This window comes from Phyllopteryx taeniolatus, chromosome 8, assembly GCF_024500385.1.
Source record: "Phyllopteryx taeniolatus isolate TA_2022b chromosome 8, UOR_Ptae_1.2, whole genome shotgun sequence".
NCBI lineage: Eukaryota > Metazoa > Chordata > Actinopteri > Syngnathiformes > Syngnathidae > Phyllopteryx > Phyllopteryx taeniolatus.
In genome coordinates, this window is record NC_084509.1 from 18,204,995 (window position 1) to 18,220,818 (window position 15,824).

Genomic DNA, 15,824 nt, shown 5'->3' on the forward strand with positions numbered 1-15,824 from the left:
CCACCTCTTCAATGTCACATGTGGTCACGTAAAACTGATGCTCCACTTCTTCAATACACTTCCCTCATCAGCAGAGTTCAGTGCATGGTTTTACTTTACAATTGTCTGAAAGGGTGCTATTTAGTCACTCGGCCCCCTACCATTATTCGGAGGGGGTGTGGTTACCACCCTACCAGAAAAATGATATATTGAACATTGTTTTTTTACCTACAGGACCAATGGTGTCCAAACAAGAGGGCAAATTTGCAAAAAGGAGCTGAGTAATAAGTCTTATCAATAGAGGCTCAGATGTCCCTCGAATACATAGTATCAGCTAATTCTCATGCTGAAATGAATATAATCATACAGCATCCTGTGATGCTGATGTGTTAACCAGTTAAGTTGTTTCATTGTGTGGTTATCATGAAATGTGAAAGTCACAAGCACCATCATTGACCATCTTTCTACCAAGTGACTCATCTATAATATCTAACCTTGTTCGTTATGTTGGTCAAGTGTCCGAACTAGACGAAGAGTAAAGATTTATATTTTATTTGAAAAACACTCAGAACATTTTCCATCATTAACAGTTAAATTGTGAGCTATCTGTTACATCATTTAAAATATAAAGAAAGTTGAAAAATTATCCCATAAAAAAATAAAATAAATACTGTATAATTTATTTCAGTACAGTATGCACTGTGACATGTATTTGTATCGCAACATCCTATGTAAATAAAGCTTCAAATTCAGATCTGTCCCGCTGTCATTTGATGTGTTCTGCGAAGGTTTGCCACAATTTTTCAAAAGTAGCCATAAAAATGATAATAACCAAATGCAGGGGCAATTATGTCATGTGGTGGATGATTAATACGGGTCCCGCACAGAACGTATCGGGACAAGAATGGTTGTAGTCTGTCAACCAGGGGTGACCAACATTGTAGCCGCAGGCACCGCGTAGCCCTTGAGCACCACATGAGTAGGCTGCGGGTCTGTTAAAAAAAAAATAAGATCACCAGTGATGTGACACTGTAATTTCCTAAGAATGTAGAAGTGATCATTTGAAAATGTAAACACATTTAGAGATAAAGTGTTGCATATTGATATTTATGTTTCCTACCTTGTTAAATCATTGCTGATAATTGTATGATAAATCAATAACATGGTCAATGTCTTCACATAGATGAATATTAATATTTAATGAAAACATGAAGGTCATTTGAACAACTATGCTACTTCAGAAATATGTTTCAAACTGGTAGCCCTTCCCATGAATCAGTACCCTAAAATTTGCTCTCACTCTCATAAAGGTTGGTGACCCTGCTGTAAACAAGCACAGTGCAGCTCTGCCTCTGGCTGCCAGCAAAAACAAAAAACAAAAAAATGAAATAAAATAAAAAATTGCATATTTGGCATACTGTTACGTTACAACCCTAGCGATTAGCATATACATTTATGTGGTTTCACCGTTAAAACTGACCCATCTTAGGGCAACCATAACGATGAAAACAAGTTTGACACCACTGATTTATATCCTCAATTGTTACAGTTTGAAAAATACGTCATTTTCCCCTCTCCAAGCTGTTGCCCTTCCCCTGAACTCCTCTGTCTAATCCAGGGGGCAAATTGACAAACACAAGCCTTTTCATGATAAATGTGAGAGCAATAGTTTATTTCAATTATTTGCAAGTTTACAGGTATATCTCACATTCCACAATCATTCCATTTACTTTCAGTAAAACATTTTAAATTATAGGGCAAAGGGATACTCATTTTTAATGTTAGTATATGTCATAATTCTAAGAGTAACATAAGAAGAATCACCTTTTATTGTCATGAACATGCATGCATGCACACAAAATTTGTTCTCTGCATTTAACCCATCACAGTGACCACATACACATGTTAGTGGAACACACTTGAGCAGGGGGCAGCTGAAGCACCCGGGGAGCATTTCAGGGTATCAGTGTCTTGCTCAAGGACACCAAGACCGGTCGGGGTCTTGAACCTAGGTCCCCCACGGTGGCAGGCGATGAGCTTAACCATTGGGCCAGAATTTTTTAGTCACCAATTTCAAGAAAACCCTGTTTCTGCTCTTTTGATGGAACAAACTCTCCTTTAAAATAAATCAAGTCAGATCCATTTTAAGAGATGCTCATACTATATAATTCCATCTGGTCTCACCTTGCATGATGCCTGCTGTTTTGTACGGTCCTGTTATTCATAACACACTTACATAGTCTCTTTGTTTTGAAGTTATACAGCAGGTCAGATTGTACAACCTCTTTTGGCATCTGTGGAGTCTGCGCACCACCCTCGACACAGCAACTTGTCTTTTTGAAGCAACAGTGACACATGCTAATTCAGCATTTCTCAAACTGGTTTGCACCATGGTTGGGTTTTAAGTAAAGACATTTTATTGCAGAAGCATCTTGCATGCTTTCATATCAAGGGTGGGCCAAGGTGCCAAGTGAGAAACTCAACAGTTGTCGAGAGCCACACCAAAATTCCAAGCTCAATTGTGTTCAATATTAATTTAAAGGAGACATTATGAATGATGAAGGATGTGAAAGCAGTGATGGGTAAGTTTGGCACTCAGGAGAGGAAGATTAAGAAAGACAAGGGAGAGCAGAGAACCATGTAGTGGAAGCCGAGAAAGGAAGAGTGTTGTGCGGCTTTTCGAGAAGAGGTGAGACAGGCTCTCGGTGGACAGGAGGAGCTTCCAGAAGACTGGACCACGACAGCCAAGGTGATGAAAAAGACAGACAGGAGAGTACTTGGTGTATCTTCTGGTAGGAAAGGAGAAAAGGAGACTTGGTGGTGGAACGTCACAGTACAGTAAATCATACAAGGTAAGAACTGGGACACTGAGAGGGCAGAGGAGATAAAAATACATTGAGATGCGATGTAGGGCGAAGGTAGAGGTGGCAAAGCCCAAACAAGAGGCATATGATGACATGTGTGCCAGGTTGGACACTAAAGAAGGAGAGAACGATCTATACAGTTTGGCTAGACAGAAGGATAGAGGTGGGAAGGATGTGCAGCAGGTAAAGTTGATTACAACTTTGACAATGACATTATGAGAAAGAGTAGTGGAGGCTAGATTCAGGACAAAACTGAGTATCTGTGAGAAACGGTATGGTTTCATGACTAGTAGAAAGAGTACCACAGATGCATTATTTGCTTTGTGGGTGTTGATGGCGAAGTACAGAGAACGTCAAGAGAGAGCTGCATTGTGTCTCTGCAGAGCTAGAGAAAGCCTATGAAAGGGGGTATGGTAACAAAAATATCTCAAAATCATCACATCTGACAATTGTAATCTTTAGTACAGATTTTTGCAAGATTCATGGAAGTTGACACTTGATTTGCTTTCGTGAGTCATAAAATGCAGCGGCAGGCCAGATCTGGCCCGCAGGCCCAGAGTTTGATATAGAAGCACCAACTTCAAAATAAAAGCACTGGACTTCTTTTTATATTTTATTTCCACTCTATTACTACCTCACGAGGGAACAGGCCATATAATGACCTGGTCTACTCTATATTGGAAAAATAATTTAAATTCTAGAGGTCAGACATGATCTCATATGGCATTCGAAACATGTTGTCCTATTTTATACACTCTAATGTGATCTTTTAGCACTACCATGCAAAAAGAGTCATGCTTGTAGCATTACCATGAATATCAAGGAGTACTCACGAGGTGTATTTGCTTTGGAATGTTTATTACAACTTTATATTTTTACTACATTAATTAGAAGTGTGGGGAAAAAATCTCATTGCAAACAATTGAAAGCTAACCAAAGTACAGATACTTCATTTGTATTTCAATCCAACTGGCAGACTGTTACAGTAGCACCAACTCCACTCCAGAACCGGAATCCTGGGTACAGTGGACCGCTGAACTGGGTCTCGTGTCTGTGGATGAGGTGTGCCTGGTCGTTGGTGATGCGGTAAAATGCCAAAATGCCTGCATGCTGGTCTAGATAAGTGCCAATCCGTCTGGCTTTGGGCGAGCCCAAGAGTTTTTCCTGGCCATTGTGCCAAAAGGAAAAACTGGACCCAGACCAGTACAAGCTCCAGGAAAGGGGATTGTGGCCCAAACGGCTTTTATCATCAGAAGACTGGCGATCCATGTCCTTATAGGCCACTCCAATTGTAATCTGGATAATGAGAAAGGGGAAATTCTAGTGACATTTTTGTCCTTGCAAATGTAATTGTTTATATTTATTACCGCCAACATGAACAAAAAGGTTTGAAGAACATCAATTGCACAGAAAAAAACTGCAACATTTTAATGAGCATCTAAATCAAAAAAATTAAGAGGAATTAATGCCAGATGACATCACAATGGAAACGTTCCCTCGCCCCAGAATACAAATTGTAGCATCCCATCCCTATTCCAAAAGTCATCCTCTATAAATTTTAAGCAGCAGCCTGCTAACTACTCACAGGCAGACGAACGTTTTTTGTTGTTCTTTTTTTTTTTTTTAGATAATATTTTTAATAGGCTTTACACAATCAGGATTTTGGGGGCAGAGTTTAAAAAAAAAAAAACGATAACCGATCACTGATCCGATCATAAGATGGAGGAATGTGCCCATTTAAATGACCTGTTCATTTACTGTATATACTTGTGTACTTAATTGCTCAAAAAAGTATATTGAAATAATGCATCTTTGTTCTTCTATTAATGCAAGTGAGGCATAGTGACAGACAGAACAAATGAATGGTCTTCTATTAGATAGCAGGAAGTAAATACAGTAATTAATGTATCCACTTTTTGTGACATTTTTGTTTATTGGTGTGCCGTGAGATTTTTCAATTGTAAAATATTTTCCTTGGCTCCATAAAGGTTGGAAATCACTGCTCTAGTCAGATCGTGTATTCTAATCAGTCAGGTCAAACCAACATTACATGAATAAACTAGCTTTTGGATTCAAATATACTGTGCACGCGGAGTAATGTCTTTTGCGGAGTCGATCAATGACGTCATTGATCGGATCGGCGAATTATAACATTAAAGCCGATCAGCATAAAATGCTAAATATCGGCCAATACCGATCAGCCCGATAAAATCGGTGTAAAGTCTAATTTTTAATAGTTGAACCTTGGAAGTCTAAATACTGCATTTCTCTTCTCTCCCCCACAATGAAATTCCTAACAGTGTGGGAAGAGTTTGTGTTTGCTGATGTGTAGTGCAAGTAGGATCACCTTCTGGCCAGTCCACTCCACCTCCCAGTAGTAAGGGCTGCCCCCCAGTGGCTCTCTGCAGAGAAGCTGTCGCCAATAGTGGAAGCGTTCCGGGTAGTCCACCGGGTTCAGGTTCTCTGCGCGCAATGTGGCCTTATGACCGCCATCTGACAGCCGAATATGCCGATACACTGTGTTGGGGTCAATGGTGGGCTCAAAGCGAACTAAAAGGAGAAAATACATTTTAGCAAAGACACTAGAACCACTTAAAGGTTTTCACAATTTACAGTATATATTCCTGAAATAAAATGTACTCACATTTCAGCAATTCTTCCCTCATCTTTGGTTCTGGGCTCACAAGTCCCACTGTTGTTACAGGCTTGGGTGCTAAAGTCAAGAACAGGAAGAATAGGGTAAATGCATTGGTTATGAAAAGGTTGTAAAGGCACGTTGTTACTAGCCTTTACACGATCAGGGTTTTTGGGGCCAATCACCGATCAGCAAGTTTAAAAAACGATAACCGATCACAAGATGGAACAATGTGTCCATTTACGTAACTTGTTCATTTATTGTATATACTTGTGTTCTTTATTACATGTTCATTGATTGTATATACTTTTGTACTGTACCCTGAGTACTGTATCCGTCCATCCATCCATCCATTTTCTGTACCGCTTATCCTCACTAGGGTCGCGGGCGTGCTGGAGCCCATCCCAGCTCAAAAAAGACCTCTAGGGGGCATTCAAGGATTGTCCACTGACATAAGTTTAGGTCAGATCGACATTACAACATGACAGAAATAATGGCCGCTAACTTACTGTAATTAAATTACTTCAATAAATACTGTTCATGACATGCTTACTCTAACTTTCTTACTGTCCCGGCTATATGGACGGGTGTTGTCCAGAGTTTGCGTCCGTTTGGCTTTTCCTTTTGTTTTTCCCCCCCCAGACTGTGTTGCTTGAACGCGGCATGCGCCTCCTTGTGTTAAATGTCTTGTGCGGAGCCGATCGATGACCTCATTGATGGGATCGCCGAATTATGACATGAAAGCCGATCAGCATAAAATGCTAATTAGCGACCGATATCAATCACACCGATCGGACCGGCGTAAAGTCTAGTTGTTACACATTGTTAGTCACCTTGTGGTTGAGGCTGAGGGAATGGTGGCGCTGAAGCTTCATTGGCAGAGTCTGAATAAATTAAAGACATCATTGACGTTCAGTAGCAATGAAGAAAACCATCACAAATGTGTATCCCACTAAACATCCTCCTGTTTGTAATGTCATGTTCCTATCCCTTTTTAAAAAAAAAAGTAGCTCTACATAAAAATTGCCTCGGCTAGAAGACTGACAACACGATGAAACTGAGCTGCAGCACATTGGCCAGGACCATACAGCAGTTTAGAGGGACGGGTTCCACTCCGAACAGCCATTGTTCTTTTAAAGTATTACACAAGAACCAGGAAAATTATTAAAATAAATACATAAATAATAATAATGTAAAACAAGAGTCCCCCCCCCCCTTTTTGCTGCTTAGTCTTACAGTGATCATGAGCCCATGTATGTAGAAACAAAAACTACTCATGGCTACTAGTAGTAATGTTGTATGCCAACTTCTGTGACTAACATTTAAATAATTGAATTAAGTTATTGCCAAGTAAGTTTCACCCAAAAAAATGGAATGAATGAAACAATGCCAATAGTCAGCATATGTTAACCTCTTAAGTACTACTATAAACTCAACCAATGTTTGTCATTTCTCACCTAGTGCAGGTAGATGTGAAGACTTGGATGACACTGCATTCCATAATATTTGGAATGAAAAAATATAAATTATTAGCAGACAGTAACATGGTTCATGTCTAAAAAAAAAAAAAAAAAGTTGGTCTTACTTGTCAAGAGTGTACAGCTTGATTATCACTTACCTGAGGGCCGTGGCAAGGGTAAAGGTGTAGGATGTTGCGTCTCATAAACTACAGGAACAAAATTGTAAACAAAACAGTTTACTATGTAATGTAATATTAATAGACAATTGTGTTAAGTTACTTTACCCGTGTTTTGCACAGTAGAAAAGCCATTAACTGGCATAATGTTTTGTGCTGTGGCACCTTCACTTCTCAAGACCGCAGGGTCCTCATTCACTGCAGAGATAAAAGCATACTTAGTATCAAAGCAGGCCAGGAAAGAGGGTGGAAAACTAAACCAAACTGACCTAAAGTGACAAGTTTGGCAAGACTGGATTTGCAGAGCTCCTTTATCGACTCTTGCAGCTCCTTTAAGGCTGAGCGGACGTCCACTATCACCGCTTCCTCATTGCTCATTATTGTCTCCTGTGTGGCACCAGTTGGACCTGCCAGCTCCACTGTGAGGAAATTCTGAAAAAATAAATTGATCACACAATATAAGAATCATTACATGTGCCCATAACAATAATGAGCTCTCTGCAAAATGTTACTGAAATATGTATCAGCGATATCGCACTTCACACTCTACTACCTTTAAGAAGCAGATGTGGTCCTGCATGTCTGCCAGCCTGCTCAGCTCCTCTCCCTTCCAGTGAAGCTGGACCATCTCCTGCTCCAGTCTGTGGATACGGTCCTCAATTAGGCTGCCAAAAGACCGCTCATGTGTGCCGAGAAGCTCACCAACTTGAGTGCCGGTGAGAGTAATGACCTTCACAAGTTCGGAAAACAAATCCAGTCTCTCTTCCTGCAGAGACTGGACCAAAGACTAAAAATAGAGGGAAGATGAAGTTTACAACATCTATCCATCCATCCATTTTGTATACCTCTCATACTGTATGCATGTTTTAGGTCATGGAAAGCACAAAAGCCTCCCCCAGCAGACTTTAGACAAAAGGTGGATCACACCCTTGATAACAGACAGAGCAACCCAAGGATGATAAATGTGTCTCAAAATATATGCGCATTAGAATGACTCATACCTTATGTTGACGGGCAACATTTGGGAGTTCCTTTAGTGTCTTCTCTGTCTCCTGACCTCGCCTCTCCACCTCTGCTTGCATCTGAGTGAGTTCCTTCTATAAAAGAAGATGCACACCATCTTTTGTGTAGTACGGCAGTTGAAGAAATGCACATTAAATAGTATGCTGTTAATTTACACTTACTTGTCTCTCCTTCCTCTCATCTTCAGGCTTGAGCACACGGTGCCCTTTGTGTTCCTGCTGACAACACACCTCACACACACACTCCCTGTCGTCATGGCAAAACAGATCCAAAGGCTGGTTATGTTGAGGACATGGTCTGGCAGACATGGTGGGAAGCTGAGGATATACACTGCCTTGCCGCGGTCCGATTTCTGGAAGAAGTTCCAGGTAGATTGGTTCTGATGATGGAGCAGAGGAGACAACTGTAGAGGGATTTGGATTGAGACGATTGCTCCGAAGCTTCTCCATGGCTTCCACTAGGACTGTGCTCTTTGCCAGGGAGGGTCGCGGCTTGAAGATCTGCCTGCACTGTGGGCAGCTGTACTGGCCCTTGCTGTTCCCTTTGTCCCAGTGACTCTGGATACAAGTCAAACAGTAAGAATGTCCACAGGGTAGAGTTGCTGGGTCCTTCAGGGTCTCCAGGCATACGGAACAGACAAAAGCGTCCTCTTCAGACCAGGGTGAGGCCATGATGGGTTTGATGGGAGCAGGAAGTTTACTTGCCAAGGTCAGAACTGAACCCAACTGTTCCCTAAGCGTGACAAAACACACCGTATTACAGTGAGGTTTAAAATACCAAGTCGTGTGATTCACATGCTGCTTAGAAACTGGAGCAGGTTCGACTCGGGATGAAACTGGTAAAACCTGTTCATGGGAGTTTCTCTCTTGAAATGGTCCCCTGTTTCTTTCTGACATTCAATTTGTTTGCAGGAATAAATTAAATGCTAATCCTAGGCTTTTTAAAAAAAAAAAAACTATTTTAGTATCACTAATGATACAAATGGCAACCAATGCAGAGTCTTTATCACATTTTGTCACAAAAAAATAGTCTGACTCTTTCTTTGGTAACACCACTTGAGTATTTTATCATGAGCACAGCACTGTTATTTTAACTTTTCTTCACTTCCAGTTAAACAGATGTTTTGATATCTGTTTAAATTTTATTTTATTTTTTTAAATGCATAAATGGTTTAGCTCCTCCCAACATTGCTGCTCACTGAATACACAGATAATTTAGATCAGTGTTTCTCAACCTTTATTGAGCCAAGGCATCCATTTTACAAGACGGAAATCTCACAGCACAATACCAAACAAAAATGTCACAAAAAAATGTGAACACTGACAAGAATGATCTTGTTTCACTTTACTCACAAATGTACTGTTTAATTGAATGCAAATTCTAAATACTCGCAGAAAGCCATGATGAATGGCAACAGGTTTAATGTAACTTTGGAAGAGCATTTGATTGTTCTGCCTATCACATCGCCAGCATTGATAAATTAATAACGATAAATTTGTAAGTTGTGTAAGTAATCTTCGGACAAATTAAGTGACATTGGATGTTTTTCTGTGGAACCCCTAATGATTTCTCACTGAGCAGTAGTGTACTATTGCACCTTGGTAGGGAATCACTGCTTTAGGTCAGATTCGAGCTGCTGCATATTACACGGCTTGCTATATCAAATCATGTGCATCTAGGTCTTCCCCCCCCCCCTTTCCTGAAATCTGTACCAAAATGTCATCACTGGTAATAATGTTGCGATAGTCAAAGCATTTTTTTTGTTACCAACCCCCTTTTTAAAATACATTAAAAAAGAGTTGAATCAAATTTTTTTTACTTCTGATTTCAAAACTGACAGCACGGTGACGACTGGTTAGCACATCTGCCTCACAGTTCTGGGGACCGGGGTTCAAATCCCGGCCCCGCCTGTGTGGAGTTTGCATGTTCTCCCTGTGCCTGCGTGGGGTTTTTAGTTGTATTTGTGGTTGCAATGCAAAGACTGCACCCATCCACAAGGGCTGCCGTTGTGACCAGTGACCGTACCAACACCATGTCATCCAACTTACCGTTCTTTCCCCACAGTATTATCATTACTTATGCCGTATGAAATGAGCTATGTAAATATAGTTGACTTGACTTGAATTTGAAAATGGTGTAAAACAAGTTTTTGCGTCATGGCTGCGCAGTGATGGCAACCGTGACGACCACGAACGCCATCTTGACTCCTGGCAGGCTGGCAGCCAGCTCGCCGGGCGGCAGGCTAACGCTAGCGGTTCAACTTTCAAGGTGAGTTTCTTTAAAAGTACATTCTTCTCGAATGACTGTTTAATTGTCGTCCACTGTTCAGCCTTATGTAGCGTATAACAACCTTCTACACGTAACCTTACGTATGGAACGATTTCCAACACATTTGTATTGCGCTAACACGTTGTCCAACTAGCTGACAACTAACATTACTTTGATTCGAGTCAGTAATAGTAACACTGTAATTGATTAGGAATATACAAACCGACACAGTTGTGTGTACACGTCCACATTAAATACACGAATTGGGTGCATTTTCTGGCTGTGTCACCCCAGAGCTCCAGCTACTCCTGAGAGTTTTAACTCACCATTTCGGCTTGACATGCAATCACCCCGGGCCCTGAGCAGCTGAAGACGTTGTTTCATCTTTTTAAATGATGGCGAGGCACGCCCTAGTTCGCTTGACAAAAAAATAAAAGTAACGAGCCTATTTTGGCAACGTAGACTAGAAAGTACTGTACACGTATCTGTTTTTAAATGTAAAATAAATTCTCAAGTACAGTACAGCGACCTGAAAAATCTGCTGAAGTATAGTAACAAAGTATTTGTACTGCATTTCGTTTCTTCCCACCACTGTCAATCAAGAGTAGATTTGTCAGTGGAGGTGATGTGAAGGTTTAATCACTTATAATTATAATTATTCAGACAACAACGCTAAAAAAAATAAATAATGTAGCTCTAATAGTAAAAGTCTTGAAATGTGGGGAGTGTAACCATATTACTAGCATTAAGCAGAGGAAAAGAAACTACAGGATTCCTTCGTAGCAACAAGGGAAATCTAAAATATGAAATAACAATATAAATGATAGAGGGCTCAATCAAATGGTAGACATTTTTAGATCACACTACAATATATTGTCAGATTGCACAGCTGTACTCTAGTCTCAACTGTGAGACAGATGTGCAAACCACGATCACACCATGCTGCTCAAGCTTGAGAAAGTGCAACGTTTTTACAAGCATGCTCACTCACAACCATTTGCTCAAAATTGAACAGGAATGGGGGAAATGATCGGAGAAAAAGAGCCAATCCAGGTCATGAAATTCCGGATGATTTTAAAATGTAGGCATAAAAAGTTTGGCGCGGAGGAAGGGAACATCTTGTTACCCTATTTAAATAAATAGCTATGATTGTTACATTAAATGGCTTTGATGTGAACTCACACCTCTTTATCATAACTTGCTTTACTAACCAGTACTTGCTTTAACTTCTGTCTTTTTTTGTAATTTTATTTTATTTTTTTAGAATGTTTCGGGGTTCACGGCTGGTGATCAGGTCTTGTCCATTAAGGCCAATGCTGCGACTGAATGAGTGCAACTATGCACGCGCTCGATGGCATCGAAACGGATCGAGGCATGAAACCGTTAATGGAAGGAGGTCATTCTCCACAGAGACTGCATCCTGTCCAACAAAGAATTTTCTTTTTAACTTAAACTGTGAAAAGCAAAAGGCCTCATTACAAGACCTGAAATCCAAAGATCCCGGGAAGTCTCCTTGGAAGCACCCCAAAACTGTGAACACTCAGGACTGTTTATCAAACACAACTTGCCGTCCACCTCAGAGAAAATTCTTGGATATTTGTCATCCTTCAAACAGTTTAAACAATACAATTTACTACCATAATATCTGTTACAGAAAAACGTTTGTTAGTTGGTTAGAAAATGTCCACAGTAGAGCACAAGCCTACAGCCTCACTTCTCACCAAACCAGAGCAGTTGATGGAGCTTGGAGTGAGTGTCTAACACTGGAAAATGAAAGTAGGTGTCGCCGGAACCTGGTGCCCAATTTGAAGATGTATGATGCGGAAAAGGGGAGAAAAACTCAGAGCCAAGGAAAGAATCAGGGAAGATGGGCATCCATTCTGGTGTCTCTCTGCAGTGTAGGGGGACAACCAGCATTTCTCTTCACACTGCGCTCCAGCATGTTGAAAGGTAGACACAAAGGAGATGTCAGGTTAGTAGCGGCATGTGTGAAATATTCGGCACACTTCTTTGTGAGTGTGTGTTCTTATTTCCGCGTTTGTGTAGCTTTGCAGGAGGAAAGAGTGATCCATCCGACTGTGATGTGGTGGCCACTGCGCTGAGGGAGGCCCGAGAGGAGCTTGGTGTTAATGTGTCAAACGAAAGTGTATGGGGTGTCCTCAAGCCCCTTCGGGACATGGTGAGTTTAGGATGAGTGAGATTAAATTGACCAGATTTAGATCGCTGTGGGACACTCGGGGCCATAAACAGACTCAAAAACAGCTTGTACCCACAGGCTGTTGAAACTGAAAAAAAAGGTTTATCTAATCTATCTATGCCCCACAATGGGAGCTCAGAATCAGTCTTGTAATGTAATGGAGTACAAATACTGTACTTTGTTACTGTTCTTCAGTAGAATTTTCACACATCTGTACTTTATTTTTATTATATATCTTTTTGAATACTTATACATCCAATCTAAGTACTGTACATTTAATATCAGTAAATTCAATTTGTTACTTGAGAACAGCAAATGTCAATTATTTACTTACTTATTACTTTTACTCAAGTAATATTCTTCAATATGACTAACTTTTACCTAAGGTATTTTATACAGTACTTTATACAGTCCCTGGTTAAAAAAAACAAAAAATACAGTCCCCTCCAAAAGTATGGAATGGCAAGGTCAATTCTTTTGTGCTTGTTGTATACTGAAGGCATTTGGGTTTCAGATAAAAAGATGAATATGAGACACAAGTTCAGAATTCCAGCTTTTATTTAATGGTATCTACATCCAGAAGTGTTAAACAACTCAGGACAGAGCATCTTTTATTTGAAGCTATACTATTGGAACATGTGACTGAAGGGTGTGTCTAGTTGCTTAGGTGTTGCCTTTTAGATTGATTGTTTAAACATCTTATTTTTGGCTTTGGGTTTCACCTGTGAAAACTGCATTTGCTATTAAGCAAACATGAAGACCAAAGCGCTATATGGGAGAAAAGCAAAGCATTTTGTCTGCAGGACGATTATTTACATGTTTAATTTTGGAGAAAAAAGGCAAATCATGGATGTTCCACAAAACTATTTTTATTCAACATACCACCCCTTCTGGCTCAGTCACTTTTTTTTTTTTTTTTTTTTTTTGGCAAGTAGAGGGGAAAAAATATGGAATTGCTCAATTCTGAGGAAAAAAATTTGGAATCAGCTTGTAATTTTCAATTCTAAAACAAACATCTACATTAGATTGAATCTAATTAGTCAGTCTAGTCGGGGTCTTAAACCTCGGTCCCCCACGGTGGCAGGCAATGATCTTAACCTTAACCAAATGGGCGGAAACTAGAGTCAAACGCCTGTGACCGAACTGTTAATAAACCGCCTATAGGAAATGGGATTTACAAACAGAAAAGCCATACGAGAGACCTAAACAGAAGAAAAATAAGGTGATAGTCGGGTAAAAAAAATTAATAATGGACTGTGGCTGACTAGATGAAAGTGATATTCAGTGATGAAATCTGCATTGGTCAAGGTGATGATGCTGGAACTTTTGTTTGGTGGTCCAATGAGATTTATGAAGATGACTGCCTGAAGAAAACATGCAAATTTCCACAGTCATTGATGATATTGGGCTGCATGTCAGGTAAAGGCACAAGGGGAGATGGCAGTCATGACATCTCAATAAATGCACAAGTTTACATAGTGATTTGGGACATTTTTCTGATTCCATCTCCAGTTTCTTGTTTGAAAATTGGACATTGAAAAATGGGAAACGGGCCTTTTATATGATTTTGTACGACGTGTTTATTTAACTCAAATCAGGAAATAAAATGCAACCGTAATTGTTTTCCTCAAGCTTGTTTTGTGCGGCTTTAAAGCTTCATAGGTAGTATGCGTTCGCAGCAGCAGTAGAAGAAGAAAGTCTTTGTCTCCCTGATTCCAGAATTTTTCCTTCAGAACTAAGCGATTCAATATTTTTTTTCCTCCACTTGCTCGTTTAAAAAAAATAAAAAAAATGTTTGTGTGTGTTTCTTAAAACCAGAAGTATTTTCTATTAAGTATTTTTGAATAATTTTTTTTTTTTATGGAACATCTGTGATATGCCTTTTTTTCCCCCCTCCAAAATTAAAAATTTAAATGAGCATCCTCCAGGAGCGGTGATTCCATAATTTATGTCAGGGTTTTTTTATAATGTATGAGTACTGAAGTAAATGGACTTTTCTACCGTATTCTAATTTACTGAGATGTACCTTTATTTTATTTTATTTTTCCTTAGTCAGGGATGTTGGTGGCTCCGGTGCTGGCTAATGTAGGTCCTCTTGAAGAGCTGTCCTTCAAACCAAACCCAGGAGAGGTAAAGTCATTGTGTGTTGCTGCTGAATGAATAGCCCCATCTGGCTCTTCTGTACAATATAATACTTATTTTTACTCGTTAAATGTCATCCACACTGCTGCACAAGTGTCTTCTACTCCCATCTAACCTGTGAAGCAACATCCACACAACTCTTGTGGTAATTTCAAATTTTAAGAGATTCTCTTTTTCTCTGGTTCTCAGGTGGAGGAGATTTTTAGTTTGTCTTTGTCCCATTTGTGTGACCCTCAAAACCGTCGGTACACGCACTTTCGCACAGGGGACAAGTATGGATACACACTCCCAGTGTTTTGTAATGGGAAGCATCGTGTGTGGGGCCTGACCGCCGTTGCCTTAGATCACACACTAAAACTTCTTATCCCATCACATTTGCAGTGAAGCCCATTGATTGTGTGGCTCAGAGTTCATGTTTGGTAATGTGCAATCAAGAAGAACATTTTCTTTCTTTTCTTTAATTAAAGTGAAGAGCTTTTGTATCAATACTACTACAGTTTTATGAGTTGTTACACATCTTGTTTTAGGTCACCTTCTGACTGACGGAATTGAATTAATTGATTAAATGAGTTCTCATGGTGTTTACAGACTATGAGCTAACCAGATAATTTTTAATATTTACTTTACCTATTTACCCATATTATGCTTTTACCTCACTCAACATCAAACCGGTACTTTTTAACACAACATATATCACAATGTGGTCTGTTGAAGGACAAATGTATTAAAGATCATCTGAACATTTTCTTCCTGTAGTTTTTACTCCTCGTTCATTATTACCAAGGCAGTATAGTAAATGGTGCTCATAGACATACTGGACTTTTATTGCAGTTAGATCCAGCTGATGTAATCATCAGCATATCAGTTGATATTTAATTTGGATGATCTATCTTTTTACCCTCCGCCAAAATTACTTGGTGCTTTTTTTTTTTTAAATAGTGCTTTACCTCATTAGTGACCAATCTCATTTTGCACTATATTGATGGGTTATTCCATGTAAAGTATTAGAACTGATATTGGTGAACATAGATGATAACCCAATATTAGTCTTTCAATACATAATTCAGCTCTGTACAGCAC

The 15,824-nt window shown here is 39.7% G+C and overlaps 2 protein-coding genes across 3 annotated transcripts; one reads left to right on the forward strand and one right to left on the reverse strand.

Annotated features, from left to right (window-relative positions):
- Window positions 1-3,684: 3,684 nt before the first annotated feature.
- ftr86 (finTRIM family, member 86) lies at window positions 3,685-10,843 on the reverse strand. 2 transcript variants are annotated; one of them, XM_061780959.1, is made up of 12 exons: window positions 10,732-10,843; window positions 8,299-8,869; window positions 8,116-8,211; window positions 7,668-7,901; window positions 7,384-7,546; window positions 7,223-7,312; window positions 7,097-7,144; window positions 6,936-6,968; window positions 6,312-6,362; window positions 5,488-5,556; window positions 5,191-5,393; window positions 3,685-4,139 (listed from the first exon to the last, which is right to left on the reverse strand). In XM_061780959.1, the coding sequence occupies exons 2-12, from the start codon at window positions 8,806-8,808 to the stop codon at window positions 3,804-3,806; spliced, it is 1,833 nt and encodes a 610-aa protein (XP_061636943.1). In that variant the 5' UTR covers window positions 8,809-8,869; window positions 10,732-10,843; the 3' UTR covers window positions 3,685-3,803. The 2 variants fall into 2 exon arrangements, with proteins under 2 accessions (XP_061636943.1, XP_061636942.1); XM_061780958.1 differs by having other exon boundaries at window positions 10,629-10,750.
- Window positions 10,246-15,499, forward strand: nudt8 (nudix (nucleoside diphosphate linked moiety X)-type motif 8). Its single transcript, XM_061780972.1, has 5 exons — window positions 10,246-10,405; window positions 11,670-12,377; window positions 12,452-12,584; window positions 14,655-14,732; window positions 14,934-15,499. The coding sequence occupies exons 1-5, from the start codon at window positions 10,308-10,310 to the stop codon at window positions 15,126-15,128; spliced, it is 1,212 nt and encodes a 403-aa protein (XP_061636956.1). The 5' UTR covers window positions 10,246-10,307; the 3' UTR covers window positions 15,129-15,499.
- The last annotated feature ends 325 nt before the right edge of the window (window positions 15,500-15,824 follow it).